This window comes from Nipponia nippon, unplaced genomic scaffold (assembly GCF_047370975.1).
Source record: "Nipponia nippon isolate SJK-2023a ecotype South Korea unplaced genomic scaffold, ASM4737097v1 scaffold_1, whole genome shotgun sequence".
NCBI lineage: Eukaryota > Metazoa > Chordata > Aves > Pelecaniformes > Threskiornithidae > Nipponia > Nipponia nippon.
In genome coordinates this window covers 55,153,061-55,180,877 of record NW_028262290.1, presented here as the reverse complement: position 1 = coordinate 55,180,877, position 27,817 = coordinate 55,153,061, and the positions used below count along the sequence as shown (strand labels likewise).

Genomic DNA, 27,817 nt, shown 5'->3' with positions numbered 1-27,817 from the left:
TCAAAGTCAATTAAAACCTATTATGTACTCAGCATATTGGACCATGGTCATCATATTGTGCTGCTGTGCTGCTGTGCTGCTCTGCAGCATCTGATCCCTTTGATCCCTAGTATAGGCCTCGTGCTGCCCCTACAGAGGGAATAACAGGGGAAGAAATCCTTGAAAAGTTTTCCCTAAGGCAAGGAGCATTATTTCTGCTGGTGGTCATGACCCCAGCTCGTGATATTTTGCTGCAGGGGGACTTTGGAACCGGAAAGGTTGCGCTGGCCATTTCAGTGAGTGCAAACTGCCACAGAGCAAGAACTGTTAAAAGAAACTCCTCAAACACTCCTGATGTTTACTCTGGACGTGCAGAGCTGCGAGCGTCATGCCAGCCAGCCAGCAGGAGAGAAATCCCCTGGAATCCCTCTGTGAGGGACGAGACCGCCTGTCCGTGAGTGCTGGATTGATGGTCTATTGTTTGCATTTATTCAGACTACATAAAGAAGCTTCCAGTTTCCTCAAAACAATGTGAACAAGTCCTAGTTTCCAGCTCCCTTGAATTTCTCCAGTTTTCATTACTAGGTAAACAGTTTTAGCTGCTCTTCACCACCAGTCCCCTGATGCCCTGGATTTTTACCTGGCTACCAGACATAAGCACCTTCAAACTGAAAATAGCCATTAGAAAGAGCCTGTGCTACCTGCAAATCCCTGCCTGCCAAGAGTACAGAACCAAACCAGATTTGAGCACAATTTGAAAAATGTGGATTATGATAATGTATTTGTGAAGGTAGGAGCACTTTAGCTCATTTAGCCATGTAATCTCTATGAACGCATCACTTAGATTGTCAGACCTGGTTTTTCTCCCGTGGAATGATATAAGTCAGAAGTTTCTTCTTTCCTTACAGCTAGGTTTGTATAAAGCTCTACTTGTGCAAGTTAGAGTCTGGTCATGACACTGAGCTGAAATACACATAATTATCATAAACCTCTATAGGACATCAGAAGGCCAAATTTGAAAAAGGCAAATTTCTGACCCCAAATCAAATGAAAGCAAAAATGGGAAAAACTGTGATTAATCCAATTTGAAGTAAAGATTCTGCTCCCTCTGGAATGTTATTCCAGCAGAACACATTTTTAAACAGAATAAATGGTGAGAAAAAAATGTATAATAACAGAGTATAATTTTCCAGAAGCACACCTTGTTAATAAAACCTTAATCAGGTTCATGTAAGTAGATTCTTGAGGCGCATTTTCATACAGCTTGAGTCAATGCAAAGCATGCATATACCCATCCTGCAGTTGCTTTCGCTTGCGCTGTGTCCAGTTGTTTTTCTACAGTGGATAATTTTTTTTTGTTCCCCCCTTTCCTGCCTGGTAAAGCTGGAAAATTCCATTAGTGATAACTCTGACAGCTTGCTCCCCCTCCTGTCGCTCCTCATTTAAGAAAACAAGAGAGAGAGAGCAGGGTCTGGTAAAGGCTGAGAAGTTACTCATTTAGTAAATTCCGCAAGTCTTACCTCGGAGCAGAATAAAGCCTTGGTGTTATCCTTAAAGAGGCAAAGCAGAGTCCTTCTGAAACCCAACTTCTTCATGCTCCTAGTGGCAGTGAGTCCCTCCTCAGCCTATGATCACCAAGTTGGATATTCTGGGAGCTATCTGACAGCCTGTGATAGGATATTCTGCCTCTAGTCGTACAAAGGCTGCGGGAACAAAGAGTGGTGGAGCTTCTGGCCCTTGTGGGAAACGGACTGACACTGCTTCATCACTATTTAAAAAGTAGATGCCTTCAGGATAAATGCTCTTAGTGTGTTTTCCTGTTTGTGTCAGAACTTAAACCTTTTATCCATTTCCTAAGAGGAGAAATAAAAAAGTAATCAGGGCTAAGCTGCACTGTAATTCAGGAGAGTCCCTGTAGGGTGGCTCAGAAAAAGACAGAGCCAATTTATGTGTTTTCTGCTAAAGGGATATGAGACACTACCATTAGCATAGCACAAAAAAATCATAAATGACCAGATGCAAATTAATGAGGAGCTCTCTCTGCACAGAGATGGCTGCTCCACCCAGAGCAGAGGCATAGTGCACAACGCCAGTGAGGAAGGAGAAGCGAGCCAGAGTACAGCTGTTAAGAAATCAAATATTTATGGGAAAGCCTTTCTTGCTTTTCCTACAGTGGGAAGATCAGTGGGAGGCCTAGACGAATGCTGAAAAAAGCATGCACCAGGTTTTCTATGAACAGTGGCCCAGAACTGGGTTTTGGCCACAAGATTGATAAAGTCTTGAAATTTGGGGATGATTTTGAGCTGCAGCTGGGGGATGAGGAAACACACTGTTCTGTTAATGCTGTTAAAGGAGCCCTATGAAATAACTCTTAAGCATGGAAAGCATATGAGATGGTCAAAGTTTACTCCCTCCACCAAACCTTAGTTTATCCATTGAAATGCTTAAACTGGTCTGTGAAATTTACAGCATTCCTGTCATCATTTCTCCAGTCTGAAATACAGGAGGAAAAGCTGACTTTCTGGTTATAAGCTTTTTGATATCCTTCACTTCCTCCAAGACATGGCTAAAGCCCTTCAGCAGAATAAAGGGAAAAGAAAGCCTGTTATTTAATCAGAACAAGCAGAGAAAGAAAGGGGAAAATAAAGCCGGGGAAAAAAAAAAAAAAGAAAGGAAAGGACTTCCTGAATCAGCCACAGATTTCCGAAGGGGACAGAAAAGAGCAAAACCAGAAGTGGTTTGGTTTTACAGTTCATCTTGAAGTTAAATTTGCTTTATGTTTTAAACTGGACTTAATGTTGCCTTTCTATTTCTCCTGGTGAACTTTCAGGACCACATAAATCCTTGAAAAACTGGAAAACTTCCAGTTACTTACCACTGTCTGTAGGTCTGTTTAGGGACCAGGATCCTTTAAAGGATGAACTGCAGGGAAAAGAGTGGCTCAGGAAATTGGTAGTGCCTGTAGGGCTGTTCATGCTACAAATCCAGCTGGTGCTGGCGGTGACCAGCAACTGCTTGGCAGCTATTGTTGTTTTGCCTGAAATGATATAGTGATGCTAGTCCACATCATCCTGACTAAATACCTCTATAGTGTTACCACCTATAGACATTCAGAGGCAACCTCTAGGCTGAATAGTCATGAGACTGCCCTCCCTGCTTCCTTCAAGGATGTCTTCTCCCTCTTTTTAATTAAGTGGTACACTGCTGCCAGTATTACTCTTCTTGAGTTGTAGCTGTATAAAGAAATTAAAGTAATTTTATACTTAATTCTAGGCTTTGGCTGAACAGTCAGATACATGCAGTTTTAGGATTCCCTTTTCCCAAAGTTGCTCTCTAATGGAATTTAAACAAGCCTCGGTAACAGTGACTTAGGTTTTCCTAGGAGTTAAGGTGAGTTTTGGTTGGATTGAGGGAATATGAAGGTGGGTTCCCATTTGCAGCCCAAGTCCCTTGCAGCTCTCTGCCTGTGCAGTACAGAAAAATGCGGTCGGGGAGAGAGGGGAGGAAGCGGAGGCCGGCTCACTTGCAGCAATTCACAATGAGCATGCCTTCCCTCTGGCTGCTGTTGGCAATAAAAACACTCCCCGTGTTTCAGTAAGTGCTGGATCCTCTCGTCTAACCCTAGATGTTGAACCGGAATGTGTGAACCAGGACCTGCTTGCCACAGGCGCCTGATTACAGCCAGTGGAAAGAAAGCCACCTCCAAAGAGCAATTCAGCTCATCTATGGATGAGATGAGAAGACAATAAGGGACTCACCAAAGAGCTGTTAAATGCTGGAAATGGATAAGGGCTCTCTGGGCGTTAGGTACACCAAAAATTAAGGGAACTGTAAACCTCTCCCTGCAGTGTCCTTGCACTTAACATATTTTACCTCCAAAATACAGTGTTTTCTTTAAATAGAATTTAAACAAACATTTAGGTTAAAAGTCTTGCCATAAAACTGTGTAAATATGTTTAAACATCCTTTTTTGTCCTCCCTCTTTCTGGACCAGCACAATGGTGAGCCCTAATCACAGCTGTCCTACGAAAAACAAACAGTGGTGAACTCGTATACACAGGTATCCCACCGAAGCATGACACAGAGATCTGCCTGCACTAGTGTCTTTAGTCGTATTTGAATGTTCTGTTTCATGGTTGGTACAAAAGTAGCTCTGAACTAATTCCATATATGGGACATAACAATGAAATATTTCAGCAGATATACTGAATGTCATACAACTGATAAATACTGACACGTGATTTCATGCTATTCTTTTTCTAAAGTTAAATGCTGGGACATAAAATAGACCTGCTGTTGACTTGGTTTTATGATTGCAGAAATACATAGATTATCCTTACAATGAGACAAATGTTTAAGCTTTTTGCTGCATCTGGATGTAAGAACCAGTTATAAACAATTAGCTATGTAAATAACTGATTTTTCAGGGCTTTGGTGAAACAAGTAATTGAACAAAATCTTCATTTAAAGTTAATCTGAAACAAAGCCATTTACTTTTCCTGTAGAAATTCAGAAGAACAATAAACAGTTTCATCTCAGAGATCTTTTCTACTTTTCTGTTGAAAGTTAAATCCACATAAATTAGAAACAAAACAGTTCATTTAGGAGATGTTGCAATGAAATGTTTCAGCTTTCTCTCATTTTTGCCTATTTTTTTTCTTGGCTGAAAAAAGTACTCAGTAGATTATTCTGATCAACCCAAACCTTTTTTTTTTTTTTTCCCATGAAAAAGAAATGTTCCTTTTTTTTGGTCCCACTTCTAACTACAGTCTTCTGTTTTAACAGGTCACTGCTGCTGGGGAATAGCTTTAAGGACTTGTCTAACTGATGTCATATGGCAAGCATGAAAATAAAACTACAAGGAAGGAACTGGAAGAATTATCATCGGATTAATTATTCCACAGAAATTAAACTGGCATGATCATAATCATGTGGTGGTTTCTTCTGAAACATGACTGCTATGTCCAGGGACTCTATATATTGATCTATTCCAGCTGTTAGCAAGCAAAAATCAGAGGCTCTTCGCCAGGGTAGATTTTACATTAACACTGGGATACATTAAGAACACATGCTCCAAATCTGGCTTGCTTTTCATGGTAGAAAAATGGCAATATCCTAAAACTTAATAAGTGATGTATTTGAAAGCAACTATGTAGATAAGAAGAAGATAGTCATTCATGGCCAAGCAGTCCAGAATTGACATCAGCTTCTCAGATGCCATGAAAGGTTAAACCTTCTCTTAGGAGATCTCTGCAGATCTCCTTCTTCTGCCTGGGCTTTGGCAGGGGATCTGTGAAATTTCCTACCTACACTCATGATCGATTAAGATTTAATTGTGGTCTTAGCCCTGCCTAGGAGACCATTAATTTACAGAATAAAGATTTTTCAAAAGAAACTACTTAACCTCAAGACCATTTAGACATAAAACCAGTCAGGCAAGAGAAGAGGGTTTACAGAGCATGACAAAAGAAGGATTGCAAAATGTGCAGTGCCGACGTACAAAAACTGTGGAACAGAGAAATCCTTGCAGTGCCTGTAGGAAGGGTTTTGTTTTGCAACGCCCCTGTGCCTTGCAGGAGGCCCACGGCTGGCTGCTGAGCTGGGTTTCACAAACACGCTGAGGCGGCATTCTTTATCTGCAGTAACGCTCGGTGTCAGCTGCGAAGGTCACCTTGACAAATGAACTTGCCTGGTGGAAAAAAACCTCCTCCACCAGTAAATGAACAGGAAGAGACTGAGCTTGTTTTCCAGTGCCCGTTGCAATAGCTGCAGACCAGGGCCATATGTACACTGGAAACAGTATGTGGAGCCATGTGATGGGGGAGCCATTTTTTGTGCTGAATTTACAAACACAAGAGGTTTTTTCAGGTGGCTTTTTGATCTTTGGAGAAACACTATTTTCCACTTTGATTTTCAGTCATCTGGTGATTTGTGACAATATTCTCCTATTAGCTCCCTACCACAAAAGCCTGTCTTACTTCTTGCATTAAACTATGTCATAGAGAAGCTGGTAGTTATCCCAGTCCCAAGGATTTACAGTACAATTCCCTAGAGAAGCCACTTACTTTCCTTAGAGACATAATTTCTTTCAAACCTGAACAGGCCAAGGCAGCCAAGAATAAAAAGATGACAGTCTGGTAGAAGAGTTGCTGAGTGAGGAGGATATGAATAACAAACATCAGTCACCTGGCAAGAAGATGAAGAAAATCATTACTTGCTAGTATCTCTGAATTTCAACGTATTTTCACTTGGAAAGAAGGACATAAGCTGATCATTTGTAACGCTACCATTTCCTACATTCACCAGGCTTTTTTTTTCTGGCTTTTGCTCCTCTGCAGCAACATCCTGACCGTGCTCACACCCTGAACCAGGTGTGGCCCTGAAGAGGCTTTCCTAGGTACAGTTTGAATCACCCCTCAAGAGCAGTGAAATTCTGACCCTTAAAAGTAATCTTTTTCACTGATCCTTCCCCATTTTGCTTTTTCTCATCCCAAACCATCTTTCCGAATTGATCTTTCTGCTACTTCTCCCTGATGTTGCTCCATGTCTTTCACACACAGGGAAATCTTCCAGGTAGGGTTCCTGCAGTCTAAAATGATTGCCTGCCTCTCTTCTCCAAAAAAAGAATATTCATAACATATGATGTGGGCTGAGGGTTCAAAGATTATTATAAAGAGTATAGAAAACCCAGAATGCATGACATCAAGGGCTGAAGGATTACTGCAGCTTGAGCAAAAACAGAGGAACTTTGTCTAAACCCAAGCAAAGCCAAGCAATGGGTAAAAGCCCTGCTTACTGATTGCCAAATGTAAGACATTTATTCCCCCTCCTCCCTTAGATGTTAACGAAGCACTGCTAAAGTAACTACAGCTAAACCACTGTAATGTATCAGAGATATTTTTATATTAACAGATGTTCTTCACTAATGTGACTTCAAAAGTAACTGTAACTGCCAAATTCATATTTGGCCAGTAACCTTTATTTTAAGAATTGGGTTAAGTTTCTGCTGAGTTTCTAATGGTCTATCAACCAATTCGCTTCTCCTTAAAGGTGAGGATTTAATTTGAACACAATATCTTACTAGTTTCACCCATTAGGTAACGTTAATTTAATCAGCAATATTACTCGAGGGTGACTGCAAATCATGAAATGTGTTCCAGTAAAAGCACTTTAAAAAAATCCCTAACTAAATAGGCATTACATCTGAAAATTCTGTGGGACACAAACAGACAAAGGAAAAAAGAAGTTTTTACTTTCTATACATAATTATGGCTCTGAATATGCTCAATGAATTACAAATGTCCAATCTCCAAAGTTCATTCCTTTAAACATAAACATACATAAGTCAAAGACATATCTAATTACAATGTATAATGTAAATATTAGGTTAGTCTAAAATTTTGTTAATTATTTGACATGAAAGCAGACCTGGGCTTGGCAGTCAGGCAGAATTCGAGTGGCCTGTCTTGTACAATGCAGCAAAAAAGAGTGTAGGAGAAAAAAAACTTTTATTAGCGAGTTTAAAAGAAGGAATCCATGTTAACCACTCCATTGTGAACCATCATAGACATTTAATCATAAATAAAATATGAGAAATTTGAAAATATTAGTGTGAGATAAAAAAGAACAAAAAAAGCAGCAGCCCGACTCAAAAGTAAATGTAATGCTATTGTTTATGATTGCCACAATTCATTGGCATTAAGAGAATGCCAGTAGCTGAGGCCACAGATCTCCCTTGCCTGAATTCTATCCAGAGACGTAGAGCCCACTGTATTCAGTGCTTGGCACACCGAGTGCGGCCAAATCCTGTCCATGCCACCTGAGGAACCAGGACCATCACTAGCACTATCAAAAGTGGTGTTTTGCCCCTACTTGTGCAGGTCTGAATGGCTACAGTGGGTGCAAGGTAGTGGAGACTCAGGCCCCCAAAGGCACATTTATCTGCTTGGGAAATGGACATACATCTTTTCAAACAGAAATGCCTTCATGAGCCTGAATGCTGTTCCTGCTTGCTTTCAAGATCAAGTCTTTTATCAAGATTTAGAAATCTCTGGCTTCAACAGCTTGCCCAAACAAGATATAACCAGACCCATGGTTTTCATGAACGGCGATATACAGAAGAGCACTTCTTCAGGACCAGCCATCACCTGCTGTTTCCAGCTTTTCTTTCTAAGTCCCTCTCACACTTGCACAAACCCAGCTGGGAGGCCTGAGGACACCAACCGTGTGACAATGTTACAGGTTTCATGTAGTCCTGAGAGATGATTATCTGACAGTTATTTCCTCTTGCAACACTATCTCTTGCATCAAAAGTGCTTCAGCTCCCTGTTGTTCATGTAACAACTGGTACTGACCCCAGTGCCAGTGGTTTCACTGGCAGGACTTTTTTGGCATTGGCAAGACAGAAGAAAAATGTTGATTATGACTAATAAAAAGTGCTAGATCAGAGAGAGGAAAAATTCAAGATACTTGATAAGAGATGGTGTTTCGAAAAGGCTTTCCTGGCAAAACTGCAGTAACAGCCTTCTTTGCCAGCTGTTGCAACTGCAGGCAGCCCTTTTCAGGTGCTCTGATGGATGAGTGTTTCACATGGTCCCTGTTCTTGTTTTTCTGCTGATCCATATGAGCTGAGAGGGCAACTTATGTCTTATAGGACATGCATTATTAGCTTACTTAGTGGTAGGTTATGGCAGATGGGAAAAAGCCTGTGTTTTAAAGCGGGGTCAGTGAAATCTGACAATGTCACCTGCATGGGACAGATACAAACACTATCTGATGAAGACACCCTTTACTCCCTGCCACACCAGCATCAGTGTTGGGGATGTGGGTGCAAGAGACCTACCAGGAAATCCCATGGGGCCATGTCTTGGTAGGGCTGCAGTGCTGTCTCTAGTATTCTGGCCCAATTTCAGCATACATCGAGGCCTGTTTACAGTACTCATGAAATTTCAGTCTGCTGCTTAAGCCACCTCTGCTCATTGCGTTCGTTTCTGTGTGCTGTGAAAATGTTGTTGTTATTATTATTACTATTATTATTATGCACTGGAGGTATGAGTCAGAAGCAAAAGCCTTCTGGGTGCTGTGCTTTGTACCAGCTACACTGAAAAATGCTGTTTACCATCAAGACCCTGCAGCCGACCTCTGCCCATGCAGAGCACTGTACTCCCTGGCCATGTCCTGATTGCAGTTCAGTCAGAAAATGTCATCTTACACCCCTAAGATAGTTACATTTCAGAGATGGAATTGCTTCTTTCTCACTACATAAACTCAGAAAGTCAGAGGTATAAGAAAAACATAACTATAACATTAAAAAGTCAGAGTCTTTCCCGTATTCAATTACATGGCAATTTTAAAGCTGCTGTCTTGGGTCCTATGAAGCATAGTGCTCTGGTCCAGTGAAGAATTATTTCTAGCCTCAGAGGGTATGAACATATGTGCGTGCATACAAGGCCTTAATCTAATCAGTGATCCAGGACTATACTTTGTCTTTTTCAGGCCCTAGACCAATTTTATAACTGAGGGAAAGAGGTAAATATTTCCTTTATTTTTGTTTTTCTTTCTGGCAGGCTGCTGAGAGACTATAGCAGCTATATAAAGATGGCCGGAGGTTTGCAATGCTGGTAACATTTTGTTGTGGAGGAAGTGGAAGAGTGAGCAGGCAGCAGGTGAGGGGCGGTGTTCCTGGGTTTCCACAGGTGGTGTGGTTTTCCACATGGCTAAAATTCTTGGTGTCTGCACTTCGGTACCACAGCTGATGCACTGCAGGCAACTAACACACACCACACACATACATACATGTACAAATGCACAAATGAGCACAGGAGAGACCATACCATGGCAAGTGTGTACTCTTCAGGGATTTTTAAAGCATTGAGTAATGATCAGCTGATAGGGGAATTATGCAGCCTGACCCTGAAACTAAAACCTTGAGCAGACTTGCCATGACAGCAAAAAGTGTCTCTGCTTGCTTTGTCATCCCTTTCTCATTATAGTCTTCAGACTGGTTACAGATCTGGCTATAAAATTTGAAAATTTGCTTAGGATTTGTAATTTACAGCTGCTTTTTGCAAAGATTCACTGTTATTGGAAAGAGATGGAAGTTGAGTGCACGGAAGGTGCACCTTGTGGTGACAGCCGCATTTAGAATTATCGACTTGAAGTATTTCATGCAGTGTATGCTGTCAGGCACACCATGAGTCCTGGTGTTCTAGGGATTTCTTTGATTTGATTTAACAGCCCATTGCCTCTTTGGAATATACACTGACGATGCCCAAGAATTTATTACACGCTCTCCCTTCTCCTCTGAAGCTTTTCTTTTTCACAAGTTGAGCAAAAGGAATTTTGAATAACTCTGGGTAGGAAGTCAGTTCAGGCTAAAATATTGTCCCCTGGAGTGTCCCCAGCTGCCAGTGGCCTATACTGGAGTTTCCACAGCGGGCAAGCAGTGGCCTAACCCTGCTTGGCACTGACTATTCAGAATAAAAAAGAAAAAATATGGGGGTTGGAGTGTGGTGGGGAAGGAAAAATCTCAGTCAGAAGTGCCAGGGCTCAGAGCTGGAAAGAGTTTTTTCCTACAAATCAGAAAAATTAAGCAAGGCCTGAGTCCTGTGAGGTGCTCAGCATGTTGGCCATGATCCAGTAAAGCACTTAATGTTAAGTGTGCTCCGCAGAGTGCCATCGGGAACGGCCTGAGCACTAAGTACCCAGCAGGATCAAGCTCCAAATGGGGACCAGACATAAACCAGATGGCATTATGTTAGCTTTGCCATATAAATAAGCTCTTTGGTTTGCATTTTAAGATGTCTCTTATTTTCCCCTTTCTTGCTTTGCCTTTTCTGTAAAACAATCCATACATGCACTGGTAGAGGAGGACAATGTAGTGAAATTGGCCCTTATCACCTTTTCACAAGCATGGAGTTAAAACAAGAGCTGGGAGATCTGCTGCTTTTTTTTAAACTTGAACTTAAATCAGCGGTGCTTGGACAAGGACCATGAGGAGTTTGGAGCTGCTGAAGGAAAGAAAACACTGACTATGTCCTCTAATGAGCTCCCCAAACCTGTGTGGTGAGTGTGCCGTTGCGTTTGAGAGCACTGGCACCTGCATCAGAGGTTATTCCAATGCCTTGGGTTTTTTTGGGGATGGGGGCAGGTAGGATGGCTGAGTAGGTACAATGGGAAGCTGCTCTCCGGCTGTTCATAAACTGGATTCAAACTGAACTGAAGCTAGGCTGCTGCCATGTAGTGCTCAGCACTCACACATCCACTGAGGTCACCTGCCAGAAGGCAGCGGGAAGAAAATAAAACCCTAGTTGCCACTTTGTTTTTTTAAACAAGCTCCCGGCTTTCCACTTCTTCCTTTCCAGCACAGTTATAACTATCTCCAGAACTTCCTCAGACCTGGGATTTGTGCAGATGCCAGCTTTTACATGGATGTTTTTGAAACTGAGTGCTGCCCAACTGGAAGCTGTCCTAGCTGGAGCTGCTTTCCCGCAGGGAGGGCACGGCGAGCAGCCGAGGTGGGACGCATGCCTCTGCTCTGCTGACACTGCTGACTCTTAAGACAGAGCCGTCTGGGCTCACGTCCGAGGCTTGGAGCCTGAATTAGGGCAAGCTGGCTGGCTGGCAGGCAGGTTAGGGGTATTTCTCCTGCACAGGCTGCGGCCACCACTTGTGCTGGAGCTGTGCATGCATGTGGGTTGTGCAGTGAGACTTAAGAGGAAATTTCTGTGATCATTTTAGCATTCGGTCAACTGGAAAAGGAGCTGACAGAGGCACCAGGCCTTTGCTTTCATGACTGCGTTAATCTTCTCCTAGCCTTGGAGAGAAATTTTAGATGAACTTAGCACATGTTCTCAAAGAACTTTCTTTCTCAAAGTTATTTGTGCTGTGGATCCTGCACTGATGAATGATAATGCCAGTGAAATGGCCAATATAAATCAAACTTTGCTCGATCATCATTTTAGTAAGGATGCCTGATGCTGTGTTGTTATTTAAGAAGTTGACAGTTGACTGCCATGGCCCAGAACTTTTAAGATGATACATGGATTAAAAAAATGTTTTTTTCCTATCTCAGAAAGTGGTGGTGGGGACAGGAGGAAGCACTAATGCCTCTTTTTTCGTATCTATGTGTCACCGAAGAAAATTTCTTTCTTAGGTGTAGTTATGGAGTTCTTTTGGTCCAGGGGAAAGAGTTTCAGATGTATACAATTTTAAGAACTAAGACAAATAATGTTATTGCTACTGCTGGAAAAGTTCCTGGTTGGCAACTAAGCTATATTAACTATCATGTGAAAGTTTAGTCCATGGCAAATGTGGCATAATTCAGAGTTATTCTGCCATGAAAGAGGTAAAAGCCTAGTTAAGTTACATTTTATTTGCTCTGTGCTAAAAGCAGGTCCCTGGGCAGTTACAAAAGTTTACATTGTAAGTGGTGGCTTGTTAAGTCATCACAACTTGCTGTGTTTCTGAGTCCTAACAAACTAGGATGGAATGAAAGTAGTTTGGAGATAGCTGACTACCAGGCAGTACCTATGGGCTCGGTGGGAATTTGACAATAACTTTTGATCAAACAAGGAACAAACTGAAACTAAGCTATTTTGAATTTGTGAGCTGCCTATTCCTCTAAAGTTTCCTCCAGAAAATGCTTGCATAGATGCACTTGTCACAGCTCCAGGAGGTATACGAGTCTGAGAGCAGCTATTTTGTTTGTTTTTCCTACACTTTCTGTCCACACCCTGGCCATAGGCAGAGCTACAGTTCTGAGAACTGACAGGGAACATTTTCTGGCCACACTGTAACACTTTGAGGCAATGATCTGAGCTGGGAGATGGGTCAGGAGGATCCCAGAGCACGCCCTGGCACATCCCACAGTCAAGCTTAGAAGTTGCCCGAATTTGTCCTTTATTAGCAACTGGGCAATGCGATTAGTTCCGCCAGATGTCCATCTGTGACAAAAGTACAATTCAACAATTTTATATATAATATTTCTATATGAAACAGAGTACGAATAATAATGTGTGAATCAGGCCCAGTGAATGCTGCAGGAAACACAGGGCAAGTGCTACTAAGAATAAGTTTATGATAAAGTTTGTGTCCAATGAAAATTAGACAACTACAGCAGCTCAAAGGAGCCGCAGTGTTGCTCTCGTTATTTATCTTGTCACTAGGCTTAAAACCAGCCCATCCATCAAAAGGTGTTCAAAGTACTTAGAAATGGAGCAAATCAGAAAACTTTCTATGGTACAGACAGTAGAAGTATGTAAGTCAAGAATTTCCCCTCAAGGTATTATTTAGTTGGTTTCTTTATGCAAAATAAACGAATTTCATTTTTGTTAGGCAAACATAGGATCATAGCATGAGGCCACAGCTAACCAAGAAGCTACTCTTTCATAATTTCCAGGGAAGCAGGACTTTCCTATTTATATATTGTATACGATAATAGCCAGAACTCAAATACAGTGTAATAAATAATTGGACTTTAGGCATTTCAAGGATTGCAACAAAGAAATGTACAGACTCGACCTTTCAAAAAAGTTCTCCCATCATATCTGGTATGAATGTGTATTTTCTTATGCTTTCTTTGTTGAAAGACCTGGTGACATCAGTGTTTCAGTTACTTGTTTAGACTTCTGAGTAACTGTTTTGATTTCAACAATCAGTATTTAATATTCTAGTCACAAGCTTTCTTTTCTACATAACGCAATTACAGAACTTTTCAACAGCTTTAATTTCAACAAGTACATGATTAAATCAGTAATTTAAATAAAGCACCACATCAAAACTAAATGTTGAAGTTGAGATTCATTTGAAATAAGCTTCAACTAAAGAATTTTGCATAATCTTTCATCTACTTTCATCACGGTTTCAGTCTATCCTTCACTTCACTACTTAGTAATGGAAGAGTGTATCTACTCAGCAAGATCTTCTCCAATGCTGTCAAACATGTCTCATTTTCAAAGACTGACCAACCAAATTTTGTTTGATGACAAGACAAATGCAAAAAACCCCCCTCATCTGCATAGCAAAAGCATTTGCGTGAAAACATGGCTGTCATAAAAGTAGATTTTAGATGTTTTCTTTTTTACTTATGTACTTCCTATTTCCTTAACTAATTGCCACTTTATCCTTAAATTTTGAGTTTTATCTCGAGTTTCTTTAGATTATTTTAATGATTGGAAGATTCCTTCATTAGGTTTCTGATTGGTGGTTGTATTAATTTATTTTATCTTTACGTAAGCTACACATTCTGAAAATACGGATAGGATAACATAAATCTCCACCAATCTTCTTACCTTAGGCACCTAAAAATTATATTTATATTCATTTAAATTGATGCCTATGATCAAAATCAATTCAATGATTCATCCCTAGAAGGCACAACATCAACTGCAAAGACCAAAATACCTTCCCCGTTCTCAAAATCTATAGGACTTATTGCAAAACCACAAAGAGCAACTCATCGAAAGTCAAAAGTAATATCAGAAGCATAGAGAATATCACGGGTAGAGGAAAAAATCCCTCAGCTTGATACTTACAGAATTTCTTAAAATCTAGCCACTTTGCAGCTGCCAGCCAGAGGATAGCTGTGCATGAGCCAGGGACATCCTTTGTTACCTGTCCACATGGCTATTTGAAGTCTGCGAAAGAGCAAACTTCTGAGCACTTACATAATGACAAAATAACACGAAGGAAAAACACATACATGATTTTTGCATCAGCTCTTCTGCTTTCTGCACGGCAATTCCCATGAAGATCGCAATGTAGAATATTTCTTTTGCTGTTAGTATTGCTCACTTTGAGTTTTTATAGCTGCTTGGAGATCTGCATCATTGTATTTGATTTCAGCTAATCAAGCATACAAATGAACAGGAATGCAGACACACAGCACTGTAAAAAACACAGAAGGAAGTTTTTTCAAACAAAATCCCTCTATTAGGCAGTGGTTCCAGTGATGCAATCAGAATAGGAAGGAAAGTCTGTGTTGCTTCATTGTTTTGTTTGGATTTTGGGGTCCAGTGCTAAGTTGTGATAATATTTCCATTTGTAAGTATATTTCTCTGAGGGCAATCCAAAAAAGTGACTATGATGAATTTAATAGGAAAAACATTGAACTTGCTAAGTTTTTCCATCATGAGTGACCATTACAGAATTGCCCCACTCAATTATCTTTCCTGTGTCGTTCAGTAGCTTTTGGCTAAGTTTATTGTTTTCTATCAAATTCCAATACACGCACAAAGTGGATTCAATAGAAATGTAATTACAGAGAAATTCAATAACTGATTCATCCCTGTGAGGAATTTAAGAGTTTTTAAATAAGTGAATGGAGTGAATAGCATAAATGACCAAAAAGAAGCACTGCAATATATATCAAGGACATAGAGCTGGTTGCAGGCACATCTAGATCATGAGAGACAAGCCCAAAGCGTAATGCCGCCAAGAGGATTTTTGGATCTGGCCTTAAATGTTGTGAGATGTCAATTACATTTGTAAGCTAAAGATTCAACTCTCTATAACCTCCACAGTTCAACAGTTAAAACAAACATGTCCTCTCTACAGACATGACTTATCTGATCAGCCCATCACACCACATAATTCTAAACAGGATTTTCCAGTTGGCATGTACAGAGCACTGTATCATCTCTCTGCCTTTAGGTAGCACAGTTTAAATGTGAGAAAGGCCAATGGTGGCAGAAATGTTAGCTTAAGCAAACAGGATTTTTCCTTACGTCTCCCAAACATAAAATGCACAGCAGCAGTTTTGCAAAGTGAGCAAATTCTTTTCATCAAATGTAAAATTGATATTGAAGATTAAGAAGTGTCCTCCCCTTCTGTAAGAATATGTCACTGCTCTCACCATACATAAGTATGGATTGTTCATTGTTTATCCCCGAGACCTATTCATCGTTTTCAAGTGATCTTCAGAAGATGCTAAATTCGGTCTGCTGTAACCACATTATAGGGCATTACTCATTTTTAGGTTGTCACGAATGATGGAAAAGTGGTATTAAGTTAAGTTTTTAACTAAATATAGATCACAGGAAAGCACAGAAAAATAAATAGTGAGCTTCTTATCTTCAACTATACCAGTTGCTTAAGTTTGTTGACGTCAGTGAATGTTGTAAGACCCTGTGAAGATGGCCAAGGCCATAAATATGCATTTTCTGTAAAGATATCAGAAAATCTCTTCCCACTGTCTATTACTTTCCTGACTGTTTCTGGTACCTGATGCAAACTGCTTTACTTAAGTTCAAAGATGAATCCAATACTAAGTTTAAATTTATTTGAAGTCTTCAAACATTACTTATCAAATGTTACTGCTAGTGCTATGTCCAGTGAATTCATGGGATGTGGCTATCTGGGGGCTTTATGGTAGCCCCACAGATGCATATCATTTCAGTGTTTGGTTCATTTCTATTGTTGCACAGTCTGAGGTCCCCTTTGGTTTGGATGAAATACAAAATCTATCTATCTATCTCAGTGATAGAAACTCACCACCGATAACCTCAAAGGAGGTAACTTAATCTAACCATCCACTCCACTGATATAATTAGGAATGCACTTCGTCAGCCTTTGAGGGTTTAACTACAGCTGGCTGGGTTCAAGGCAGTCTCAGAAACCAATCTGTTCTTAGTAACACCATCTCCTTCACAGAATTACAGACATACTTTCAGCATATATACCCAGCTAACTGCTGAATGATGTTTTTCCACCCACTTATGTCTTTTTCATGTCAATGTCTTTTTCAGCATAACTGAAGCCCTGGATCAATGCCATGAAATGATTCAGAAACCAAAGGCTGAAATGACAGCTCAAGAATAAAGGTTATGAACCTTATTTACAGTGTCTGAATGTGGCTCAATTCAGCCTCTGAACATCATCATATTCCTAATCCAGCTGATGAGATTTAATTAGAAAGAGATGCTAATGGGTATTCGGGTGCTGACTGGCCTATCTATTGTTTAAGAAATAAAAGATATTTTAGGCTCTATTCGCTAGGAAAATCAGAACTCTACTCTTCACATGGATTAGCTAAGTTAGGGGAAAAAAAATCTAACCTAAAAAAAATTTTAAATCTTTTTAAAATTTATTCATAGGACTAGTTCTGGATCCCTGCTGTACCCTTGACTCTTCTGCTGGAGTCTGCAGGGATTCAGATGATGAATACCTTGATAGCATTGTCAATAAGCTTTTTGACCTGAATATCACAAGCACCACTCCTTCTTCATGTGCTTTGCTCTGGTAGGAATCTGATTTGCACAAATGAATGAGATATTCTGTTGTGGTTCAGGTAAGTTGCGTAAAGCTTCCCCTCCAGCCTGCAAAATATTTGAGAAAAATGCAGTATAACTTTATACCTATTTACTTTATGCACCCGGACCTGAAAATGCCCAGCCTAACCTATTAATCAGCAGAGTGACCTGTTCAGAAAAAAACATACTCTTTTTTTTTTTTTTCTTATCAGTCCTGAAGCATTAGTCTAAATACTTTGAATTCCAGCCTTCAAGTTTCCACCTATAGCTGTGTCAGTGGGCTGGACACAGGCTCCTCCAGGCCAGAAGCCCTATAGCTCTGGTAGTGTGGTGCTGCGCCTGCTTATTTTCTTGGGCAAAATGCTGTGCCAGCATCACTGTACAGCTCCCGGACACAGGCAAAGGGAGGTTGGGTTTGCTTGCGGCCACCCCATAAAAAGATAACCTGAATTCCTGTGTTGTAATTGTTACGTGCTAATCATGAAATTCACTAAAGCCATGGATTTATTACCTTGCTGTTAAACTTTCTAATGTCAGACTGAACCTTTTGATTTTTTTCACTGCTGTATTTGATTCCTTTTTGCCTGCAATATAGATTTTCAATAGGTGTCAGAATACAGGCATCACAACTGGGCCTTACATATGCATAGTGCACAAATTTCAGTGTCCTGTGTCTGAGATCAAAAGAAAAAAAAGGACTGTGAAATAAATAAAAAACCAATACACCTCCTTCTTGCTTCAGTAAGTCTCCATGTAAGTAGGAGAAGGTTAAATGTGAAAAGTACAACTTACTGTATCTTTTAGAATTCTTGATAACACTAACGGTGTTAATTATAGACATCCTCATTACCCACATGAATATCATACACCATGGTTGATTCTGGAAAGAGAAAATGGTTCTCCAAGGACATCCTATGACAATAAACTCACCATACAAATGGGCGATTCCTTAAAACTGCAGTGACTCATTGTTGCATGGCACGCAACGTAATTAACTGCAGATTTACTTGTGTTCAGTGTAGACTGAGGCAAGCTGGTTTGGTTTGCGTGGTCTTACTGCATTGCTGAGTGTGGCACAGTTAACATCAGGCCTGGGTTAGCTAACTCTTTTAAAAAAAATCAGTAGTTAAAAAAAGCTGTAAGAGATGGAGTCCATTAAGGATGAAAAGCATCTTGACCACACAAAACAGCTGCAGAGTCAATGTCCCTCGCAAAAATCTGTGGTGTGCTTCCTAAATACAGAACATGGAAGTCCTGTATGTTGAAGAAGGCTTTTCAAAAACTGACATAGTAGGTTCCTTTGTTTAATTGCCACTCTTTGTCAGAGGCAAGAGATGGCTTGAAGACATATGCTTGAAGAAGATTCCAGTTGATATTTGACTTGTGGGATAAGTAACTCTAATTTTTGCCCTATACTCTGTGAATTGCCAGTGGCACATGGGTAGCCTTAAGCTTCATGCTCCATCTATGGACTTGTACATATTGTACACACACACGTAAATAAGAATAAATGAATACTTCCAGAAACCTCACATTTCCAGTAATGTTATCCTTAAGTTCTCATGGTTTAATTGCTTTTGCTAATTGAAGGAGGGAAGAAAGCAAGCAAGGCAGCATCAAAGGATTTCAGCAGATCACTGGCGATTATGGGGAAATGCATCCTGTGAGTGGAAGATGTAAGAAGGACCTTACACAAGGTGGACACAATTGTTTCAGCAGGAGACTAAAGACTCCCACATATTTAAAAGACCCCTCTCCTGTGCTTGGCCAACTGTCCCTGCTTCCTTCTGCCCACCCTCTCTCCAGAAGTGAGCACTTTCAATGTGAAATCCTGCTGCAGCCTGAGTACAAAGGCTTCCCTTGTGTCTGTTCATCAGGATAAGCTCGTTGTTTCCTTTCGCTCCCTTGCACATGCGTGATACAAGCACCATCTGGCCCAGAAATGGCCAAGGACAGCCAAGCCAGCAAAACCTCTTCAGAGAATGCCCTGGGCTCCCCTGCTCCATGTTTCACCTTTAACTACAGCAAAGGTTTTATATTCATCTCCAATATATCCAGACAAATATTTAGAACTCAAGTTTTCCAAATATTTGAATAATGGAGGGAAGTATTGTAAAAGGAAGACAGGCCTAGTCACCATTATGTTTAAATTATCTAAGACTTCATACTGATGTCTTATTCTGCAAGAATCCTACTAAATAGGAAGTCAGCCTGAGCTGAGACAAGAGGTAGCATAATCAGATTGTGCACTGTAAGCAAAGTTATTGATAAAAAGATCTGAGTTCTGGTGGCTTGATCCTATTTCCACTGAATTCAGAGGTAAAACCTCCATTACTACACCTAGGTATCCATTAACTCAGTCCATGTGTATAAACAAGGCTCATATCCCACTTGATGTTCCACTGCAGGATTTATTATTGACCTTTTATTAGACTAGAATATAAAAAAAGACAGAACATTTAATGTTAGATTGAATGCTACAGAAATCCACTTATTGCTCTTATACTAATGTTAACCTTAAAAAGGATCTGACATTCTCACTTTTAGATTCCCTGTTGACCACTATGTATGATCATCACTGGGCCAGAAAATAACCTTGGATGATATTTTGTTCTGAGCTTTTGTTAGCCAGAGAAAGAGAAACTGATGGGGAGGAGGCTCTCCATCATCATATCTAGAGTTTGCATAGACTAAACCAGAGTTTGGGTAACTGCAGACTCTCTGATATCTGCAGGGGTGTAGTTAGTGAGGAACATACTACTCAGTGAGTCAAATTCAGGCCTTGTATAAATTTGTTATTCCCTGCCCAAATCTGTCCATTGGGAAACTAGTATTTTTCTGATTAGCTGCAGTAAAACATGAGGACTTACAGCTCTAGAGCTTCTTCCATCTCTTGTAGCAAACTGTGAGAGTGACCCGATGTCTGATGTCCTGAGGTTTCACTCACAGATGTTTAAAATATAGTTCCCTGGCTTGCCTCTTGCTTTACTTGTCTTTTAGCTGGTAAATGATGTCAACCCAGCTGGACTTCTGTATCTGATACAGGTTTGCAGTGTATTCTCTCCTCTGTCTCTCTGCACTGGCAGGGCTCTTCTACCCTCCACAAAAGACTTATGGTCATTATTTTGCTCATTACATGCTCAGAGCAACTTCTGCACAAAGAGATGTTTTAAAAGGCTTGTATAGTCCTCAGGTAGAAATTCAATAATGGCAACGCTTAGTAGCAGAGATTTCTGTCTCTCCTTTGTTCAGGTTTCTTCTGTCTAAACATAGGTCCATCCTAAACTGGATGATTTTGCACATCTGAAAACCCCACAGGCTGACAGTAGCCAAGTATTACACATAACATCCTAAATAAGAAAACATAACCGTCTTCAGACGAACAAGCTGATAATAGCCTCCCTGCTCCAGTGTTTTTTCCAGTCTCCTCAGAGACTCTAGCAGTGTCTGGAAAGTTAACAGATACAGGCAGGGGAAAAAATGAATTACAGAGATGAGGGATCCCTCACAAAGCATAAGTCTTTCCCTTGCATTAATTACAGGGGGTGCCAACTCAAGCGCTTCTGCTGACCTCTGCTAAAATAGTCCTTCAGGGTAATTGGGCTCTTTTTCAAACAACCTGTCTTTTAAACCAGTTCAGCTTTTGACTTCAAAATCACCACTTAAATGCCATTCCAAAACCCATTGCCACATGTGTCTGGTGGGACTTAGGAGTCAGCTCTAAATGGCCCTACCACACAACATCCTTTGGGAGACATTTCTTTTCTCACTCCAACTCCTTTTATTTACACACAAGGAGAAGAATCAGGTCATATACCTGTGAAGGTGGTCCTTCTCCCATCCTCCTTTGCTCCCCTCTTCCTCCCACCCCCTTGCATTCTCTTTTTGTCTCCTGAGTCCCTGGCACATACAATAGGACATGGGAGACCACAATGGGGACTGTTTCCACCAGGAGAGAAAGAAGGAGGCAGGCAAAGGGGCCAAAATGCTAGATAGGATGCCTGGCTTCAGTCACCAACTTGGGATGTGACTCTGGACACCCTTCTCCTGGTTTCCCTCCTGTGCTCTTTTGATGCACCCACCACGGTGGTACCTGAAGGCTGGATAGAGCACAGTCCCACCCTGATGGCGGACGTGCTGCCTGCTCACCTCACTCTGCTGTGCTGCCTGGCCAGACAGAGCAAAGGACCACAGCGGGCCAAGTGGCTGCTAGTACTGTGATTAGCCAAAATCCAGGATGTTAACTTGATTGTTTGCTATGGATACTCCACACTATTTCAGGATGTGATTCTATATTTGTACAGTGCTAACCAGATGCTTTTCAGATATTGTTCTAGCTAGGACTTTTACTACCGTTCTATAGTTGTGCCTTGCAGTTCCCACCACTGCACATTTTCCACACATTTACACTGAATTATTTTGATCTCTTGTGCAAAAATAACACTTTACGGTTCTTGATTCCTGGCAGTTTGTTATGCCAGTGCTGTCAGTCTGCCAGATGCAATCTGAAGGTGTCTGTGTAGGGCATGCAGGACTCTCAGGTCTTACGCTTTTTTTGTAGGCAGCTCCAACCCTCATGTAATCAGAGATAAGTGACTTGGTTAAAAATGAATGGGGCAGCTGGCTAAATGCTCAACCAAACAAAATGATCAAAGGGACAGTGCCAGATGTTTTCCATCAGCTCTACATATGGAGGTACCAGGGAGAGCAGCAGGAGCACCAAACTAAAAAGAAACCAGAGAAGCCAACTCTAGTTTCAACCATAACATGAGGAACTGGCTATAAATACTACATTCCTCAGTGAGGCTCCCACAGGACATTCTGTAGGTATTTCTAAAACCTACAGGAAAAGCGCGTCTACTATTGTCTGACTTATTTATATGCATCCTTCTGGTAAATATTTTATTAAGAATAATCATTCTTAGCATCTATAAAAAATATACTTTAAAATAATATTTTAGAAACCTGTTAGAAATTGTATTTTTTTTTCCACAAAACATATTTTTTTCCAACTTGTGCCAATACAGTCTTTTCCTAGACTACTGTTTTGCGGGGTTTTCTTTTACCACTTTTAGCACATTTTAAAATTTTAATTTCATAGGTTTTGAGGCCAAGTTACTGCAAGAGGCCCAAGTGATGTCAAAATTTACTGTGGAAAAGGAGCGAGATTTTTATTTTTGTCTTCTTGGGAAGTTTATGGTAGAGTGAGATAAACATCCAAAATAGTTAAGGTTGTTTATCCTGCATCACTTGGAAGACATTCTTGACATCACTTGTATACAACTGAGCAGGGGAGCTGCTCAATCAGCACTGACAGAAATTAAATCCAGATCCCTCAGCCTCAGGGCATACAGACCTTACTTCAGTGTGATAAAATCTGCTTCTGTTGGGATAAAACCTGAACTGCTCATACAGCTCCTCTTGTCACAAGCCAAATTTTGGTGCATAAAGGCTCCTCCGCCAGTTGTATTCCTTCCAGAGACACAGTCATTATTTCAGGACACTTTACCTCACCCTGACATATCTCTGTAGTATCTTGTGGCTTGCAAGAGAGGATAAATATTGCAAAAAGATCTGGTGCCATGCTTGTCCAGTGTAATGTCTTTACTATTGACCCCAAATCTGCAAGTCTTAGACATGGAGAGCTGGCTTCTGAAAGTTACCAGCAGGTAACTCAAGGCAACATAGAATCTTCAGAAATTTTTCCTGTTCTTTTTTGACTCTACAGTTTAGTGATGCCTGCCTGAAAGTCACCTCCTGACAGTAAGAGGAGGGAGACATGCTGAACACGAAGAGATTGGAAAGGTATTTCACTGAAACAACTGAAAGTGCCAGATTTGCTGTTGACTAGGGGAGAAGCTAAGAAGGGGTCTTGGCTGCGTTGTTCAGTGGTGCTGAAATCCATTTTGTCCCTTACCTATACAGCAAGCTCCTAGTTTTGGTAGTATATATGCTGCTCTTTGCATGAGTGTTGATTATAAAGATGTTTATTCCATGTATAAAAAGCTTGATGTGCCCTTTAAAAGCTGCTCTAAACCCACTCTGCAGGAAGGAAGCCTGTGAACGTGCCTTTTCTTTTCTCTGATTCTTATCTTGTGCACATATAAGCATAAGTGACTTATTGCAGTGGAAATATCTGTGATTTGCAGTGCAGGATGAGTTCTTTGTTGGTAGATATGCTAGTAACAAATGGGCTGAGGAACTCACTAACTGTCGTACTTGAGTCAAGGAAAGCTGGAACATGACTCACTTAGGAATGCTTTGTACTCCCCTAATTGCATAATTACCTTAGAGAGCTCACTGGCCATGTGGCATAGAGGGCATGCCTGTTTCCTCTGAGCACAGGAATAACTCCTCCTAGCTTCTCCTAACAGGATAAAAAGGAGATGTGAGGAAGACGAATGGCTGTGGCCCCACTTTTCCTCTGTATAATCCAGGAGCAGTATTTGTGCACAACTATGAAGTCCTTCATTCTCTGAAGTGAGGATGGGAAAGTTGACCATTACGTAACATAAATCAGTACTTTCACCCTTGTGCTGAGGCAATATCTGTATTGAAAGGGATAGTGTGATATTCTGGGGTGTTTGCTACTGGTACTTGTGACATCTGAGTTCTAATAAATGGGATTAAAACAAAGTGAGGGGGATGCTACAAGCACAGGAATCCTCCCCACTATACTCATATGCCATAGAGTTAATCTAACTGCCAGGCAAAGAAAAGAGAGACCTCTCCAACACCTTGTTCTCAAAAGCAATAAGTAAAAAAAGATATGAATAATATAAATGTTATCAACAATTACAATGATGCAAAGCAGATGGCAAGCAAAGTCAAGTGACCTGAATGTCCCATGAGAAAAATGGAAATGAACTTGAGTTGCATTAATGGAATTAAAGGAAGATTTGGCTGGAGAATTCTCCTGGACCTCTAGCAAACTCAACAGTACAGTTTTCAGTGCTCACCCCATGTATAGAACTGGTAAAGTAAGTAAGTCTGCAAAATGGAACAAAAGAAGAAAGAGAAATGAATGATATAAATAACTGAGGAGGACATATTTAAGTATAGCTATCTTTAGTCCCCCTGATGTTCTCTTGTTCTGGAGAATGGCTGGAATTTGTGGTCCCTCTTCTTAATCTCAATGTTATCCAACAGTAAATTTGGAAGCTAGAATTCTCCTTTGCAGATTAGTGATGGCATCACTATGTAGTCAAACTTTCATCCTGCTCTCCCCTCTGTTACACCTGTGAATTTACCATCCTTCATTGCACACTGATGCATCTTCCATTCAAAGCAGCTAAAGCACATCTTCTTCTGTCCCCCTTACAACCCACCAGCTAATATCCCCTAATATATAATGGGGTATATACTCTCTTGTCTCACCGGGCTTATGAGTAAAAATACTTGTGGCTGCTATACTTCATGCTGATGCTAATGCTGCCCGTGTGTTTTAGACATGCACACAGGATACCTACCTGATTGGCCCTTCAAGAGTTGTAGATGGATGTGAATCCAAGTGGACTGACGCATCTAAGTTACTTTATCAGTGTAAACTTTGATGTCCATGGGCTTCTCAGCTGTGTACTTGGATTGGCAAGAGTGTTTAAGATTACTCATTTGTTTAGAGGTTCATGATGGTTACTTAAATCGTTCCTTCTTTTTTATCAGTGTCTTTTTAAATAGTGGAAAGCAGAGCAGTTTAATGCTGACTGAGGCTGCATTAGCTTCCCCTTTCTGTGAGAAACCTCTGCTTAGAAGGTTCCCAAAGTGAAAGTGTTTGCAAGAGAAAACAGCTGGGAGACTCTCACATCCAAGCATGGCTCTGGTGAGTGGAGCTGTTCTTCTGATATAAAGGGAGCATCATTCTAAAACAAGAGAAATGTTTTGGGGAGAGGAAGGAAAATGAAAAATCTTGATTCCTAAGCTGAGAGAGAACTGGTCAGCAGTTTATCAAATCAAAGGGTAATGTCAAAGACTGATTCTGTTCTCACAGATTTATATCTGAAGTATGGACTTCATTAGAGCTACATCTAACCAAACTCAACTGAATTCAAAGTCAGGCTCTGGGTCCCAACTGCTTTTGTTATCAAACAAAAAGTAGGAAACGCCTCTGTTCTTTGCATGCTTTTTTGAATCATTCTTCTGGAGACTCAAAAAGTTAACATGCCATAGTGCGGGTGGCTGCCCCAGGGATCAACACCAGACAGAGTCTATAGTAAAGCTTCTTGCATTAGGATGGCGGCAGAGGAAACTATACAGAAAATGCAGTCCAAGAAAGAGTTCTTAGAAGATGAAGCAGGGATTAAGCCAGAGCCTATTTTACCATTTGCTAAAATGCTCAGTGCATTTGCCTTCATGGATCCTGCATTCCAGAGGACTGCATGCTGAGTTAATAAAATCTCTCTCTTGAACAGGCTTTGGAAACTCAGATGGTCACTGACTGCCCATATGGCAGAATTTGGCTATTGCTATTAGACAGCTGCAGGAAGCTGAAGACAAGAAAGGGGAGACAACACCGAAATCTTATAGGTACATAGATATATAGAGAGACACATGGCTTTGCCTCATGGCAGGAACTTCCAAAATATGTTCCTCATCAAAACGCCAGGATCCTCTTTTATTTTTTCCTTCCAGGAACTGCAGTTTGCACTTCTTCTTTTCTTGGTGACACATATGTGATTTAAACCCTCAGACACCCTGAGCTTAAGTTTCAAGACCATTTTAAAACAATTAGCACACCTACAAGAAAAATAGCAAAACACCACATTTCCGTTGCTCACAGACTCAAAGGGAGATTGAGTTTAGCATTCTTCCTTGGGGAAGAAATGACATGCTCCCCAGTAACCCAATGCCAAACCACTGCTCTCTGTTTTGAGTAGCAAATGCCATTCTTACTGCGTCTAAAAGGCCAGACTGTGTTTCTTTTCTTAACATGAAATTGTGTATTTTGGTACTGCTCTCAAACAACAGTTTAACAGAACAAAGGAGTTATCTTTATGAGACAGCCAGGGAAATACACAAAGAACAGGAAGATGCAGCTAACCTAAATAATGACATTGAAAACAAAATAGCTATCAGCCTATAAATAAACAATATGAAGTAAATATCATTATTTTTATTAACAGAAGACACAGACTTAATTCCTGGGGATAATGACATCTACTGCTTCCTCAGACTTTAGTTCTCATTTTTTTAGTCAAGCCACAGAATAACATTTCCTACTTTCCTCAACTTTTTACAGTATGAACTTTCGTACCACTTCTTTTGGAGAAAATTGCAAAACCCAGACACGTACATTTAGGAGAAAGGTCGGATCTTCTAAAACAATAAAATTGCCCAAACTGCTATTTTTGAACCGTGCAAATGCATGCATTCTTACAGAGCAGGGAAGTAAACATACACACGACTGCATTAATTAAGACAATGCTTAGTTTCCTGCAACCCAAAGGAATTTTTGTATTTAGACTAAGTCTTTAACGATGCAGTCTCCCATTGTGTGTATGTGGGTGTGCAAAGCAGCAACTGCAATTTCACAAAAAGGCAAGGGCTGGTCCTGCCCTGGTGGGTGAATGGGGAAGGAATTAAATAATCCTCTAAACCAAAGCCAGAATCAACTTTCTGAGCGCCAGACTCAGTCACTCTAGCCTTCTCACTTTCTGTAATACAGTCCTAAATGACCTGAGCAGAAGCCTGATTCGCGTGCTTTTTTTCCTGGGGATTGTCTTGTTGAGTATCTTGGGCAGGAAACTGGCCTGATCTGTTGACTTACAAGATTTAAAATAAGCACTCGTGTTTCCCCCTCCCAATCCTGACCAGCAGCACTGGGCTGAATCACTTCCCTGGTGGAGGCAAGAAACATGCAAGACCAAAGTGCTCGCAAACTGGCCGAGCGATTGGGGAGCGCTCTCAGGATGACATACAGTCAGCAAAACCCATGACCGACCCCGGCGAAACATTAGGGCACAGCACCGATCCCCGTCCCTCAACTTTACCTGCTGGGGGGTGAATGGCTGGGGGGGATGTCCTGCACAAAGCTCTGCTCCATGCTCGGTATCCTGGCCGGGTTGTGCGGATGGTAAGCTGTCAGGACCACGCTGCCCGAGTCCTTCATCTCCATGGTCATAGGCACATGTCGGCCCCGCTGCCTGTGACAAAGGCGTCCAGGGGGTGCCGACGGGCCCCGATGGGAGGGTGAGCGGTCCTGTCACGAGCGCGAGCGCATGGCCTGGCTCCGTAGCAGCCCCTTGCCACCGTTGGCTGTCAGGAGAGCTGTGTAACTGAGACACGGCTTCTCTCCCTGTCAGGAAAGCTGAATTAGCATATATTCAAAAACACCGCCCACAAAACAACCGACAGGGAAGTTACTACGTTCCTAGGAAACTAGAAACCTGAGATGATAATCCTGCACAGCACCGAGCGACTGCCAGGAAAACTTCCTTTCTTTCTTGTTTCTTTTTAAGAGTCAATTTCTTAATACTTCTCCTGCTCCTGAAATAAGCTCAACTAAGTGAAATTATCTGCCAGCTAAGCAGCAGAATGAGTGGAGAGCACTACTCAAACACAAAACATGGTTTGGCGGAGCAGGGAGTGACATT

General features: G+C 41.1%; 1 protein-coding gene across 3 annotated transcripts in view; it reads right to left on the bottom strand.

Annotated features, from left to right (window-relative positions):
• ARHGAP28 (Rho GTPase activating protein 28) overlaps positions 1 to 27,512 on the bottom strand; it is a 77,275-nt gene extending 49,763 nt beyond the window's left edge. For 2 of the 3 annotated variants that reach the window (XM_009470718.2, XM_087756128.1), the window contains exon 1: positions 27,215 to 27,512. In XM_009470718.2, coding sequence (XP_009468993.1) covers positions 27,215 to 27,345 — 131 coding nt within the window. In that variant the 5' untranslated portion in view covers positions 27,346 to 27,512. Of the gene's footprint in view, positions 1 to 14,680; positions 14,866 to 27,214 lie in introns of all 3 variants that reach the window. The other variant, XM_087756143.1, reaches the window with a different exon arrangement.
• Positions 27,513 to 27,817: the final 305 nt, after the last annotated feature.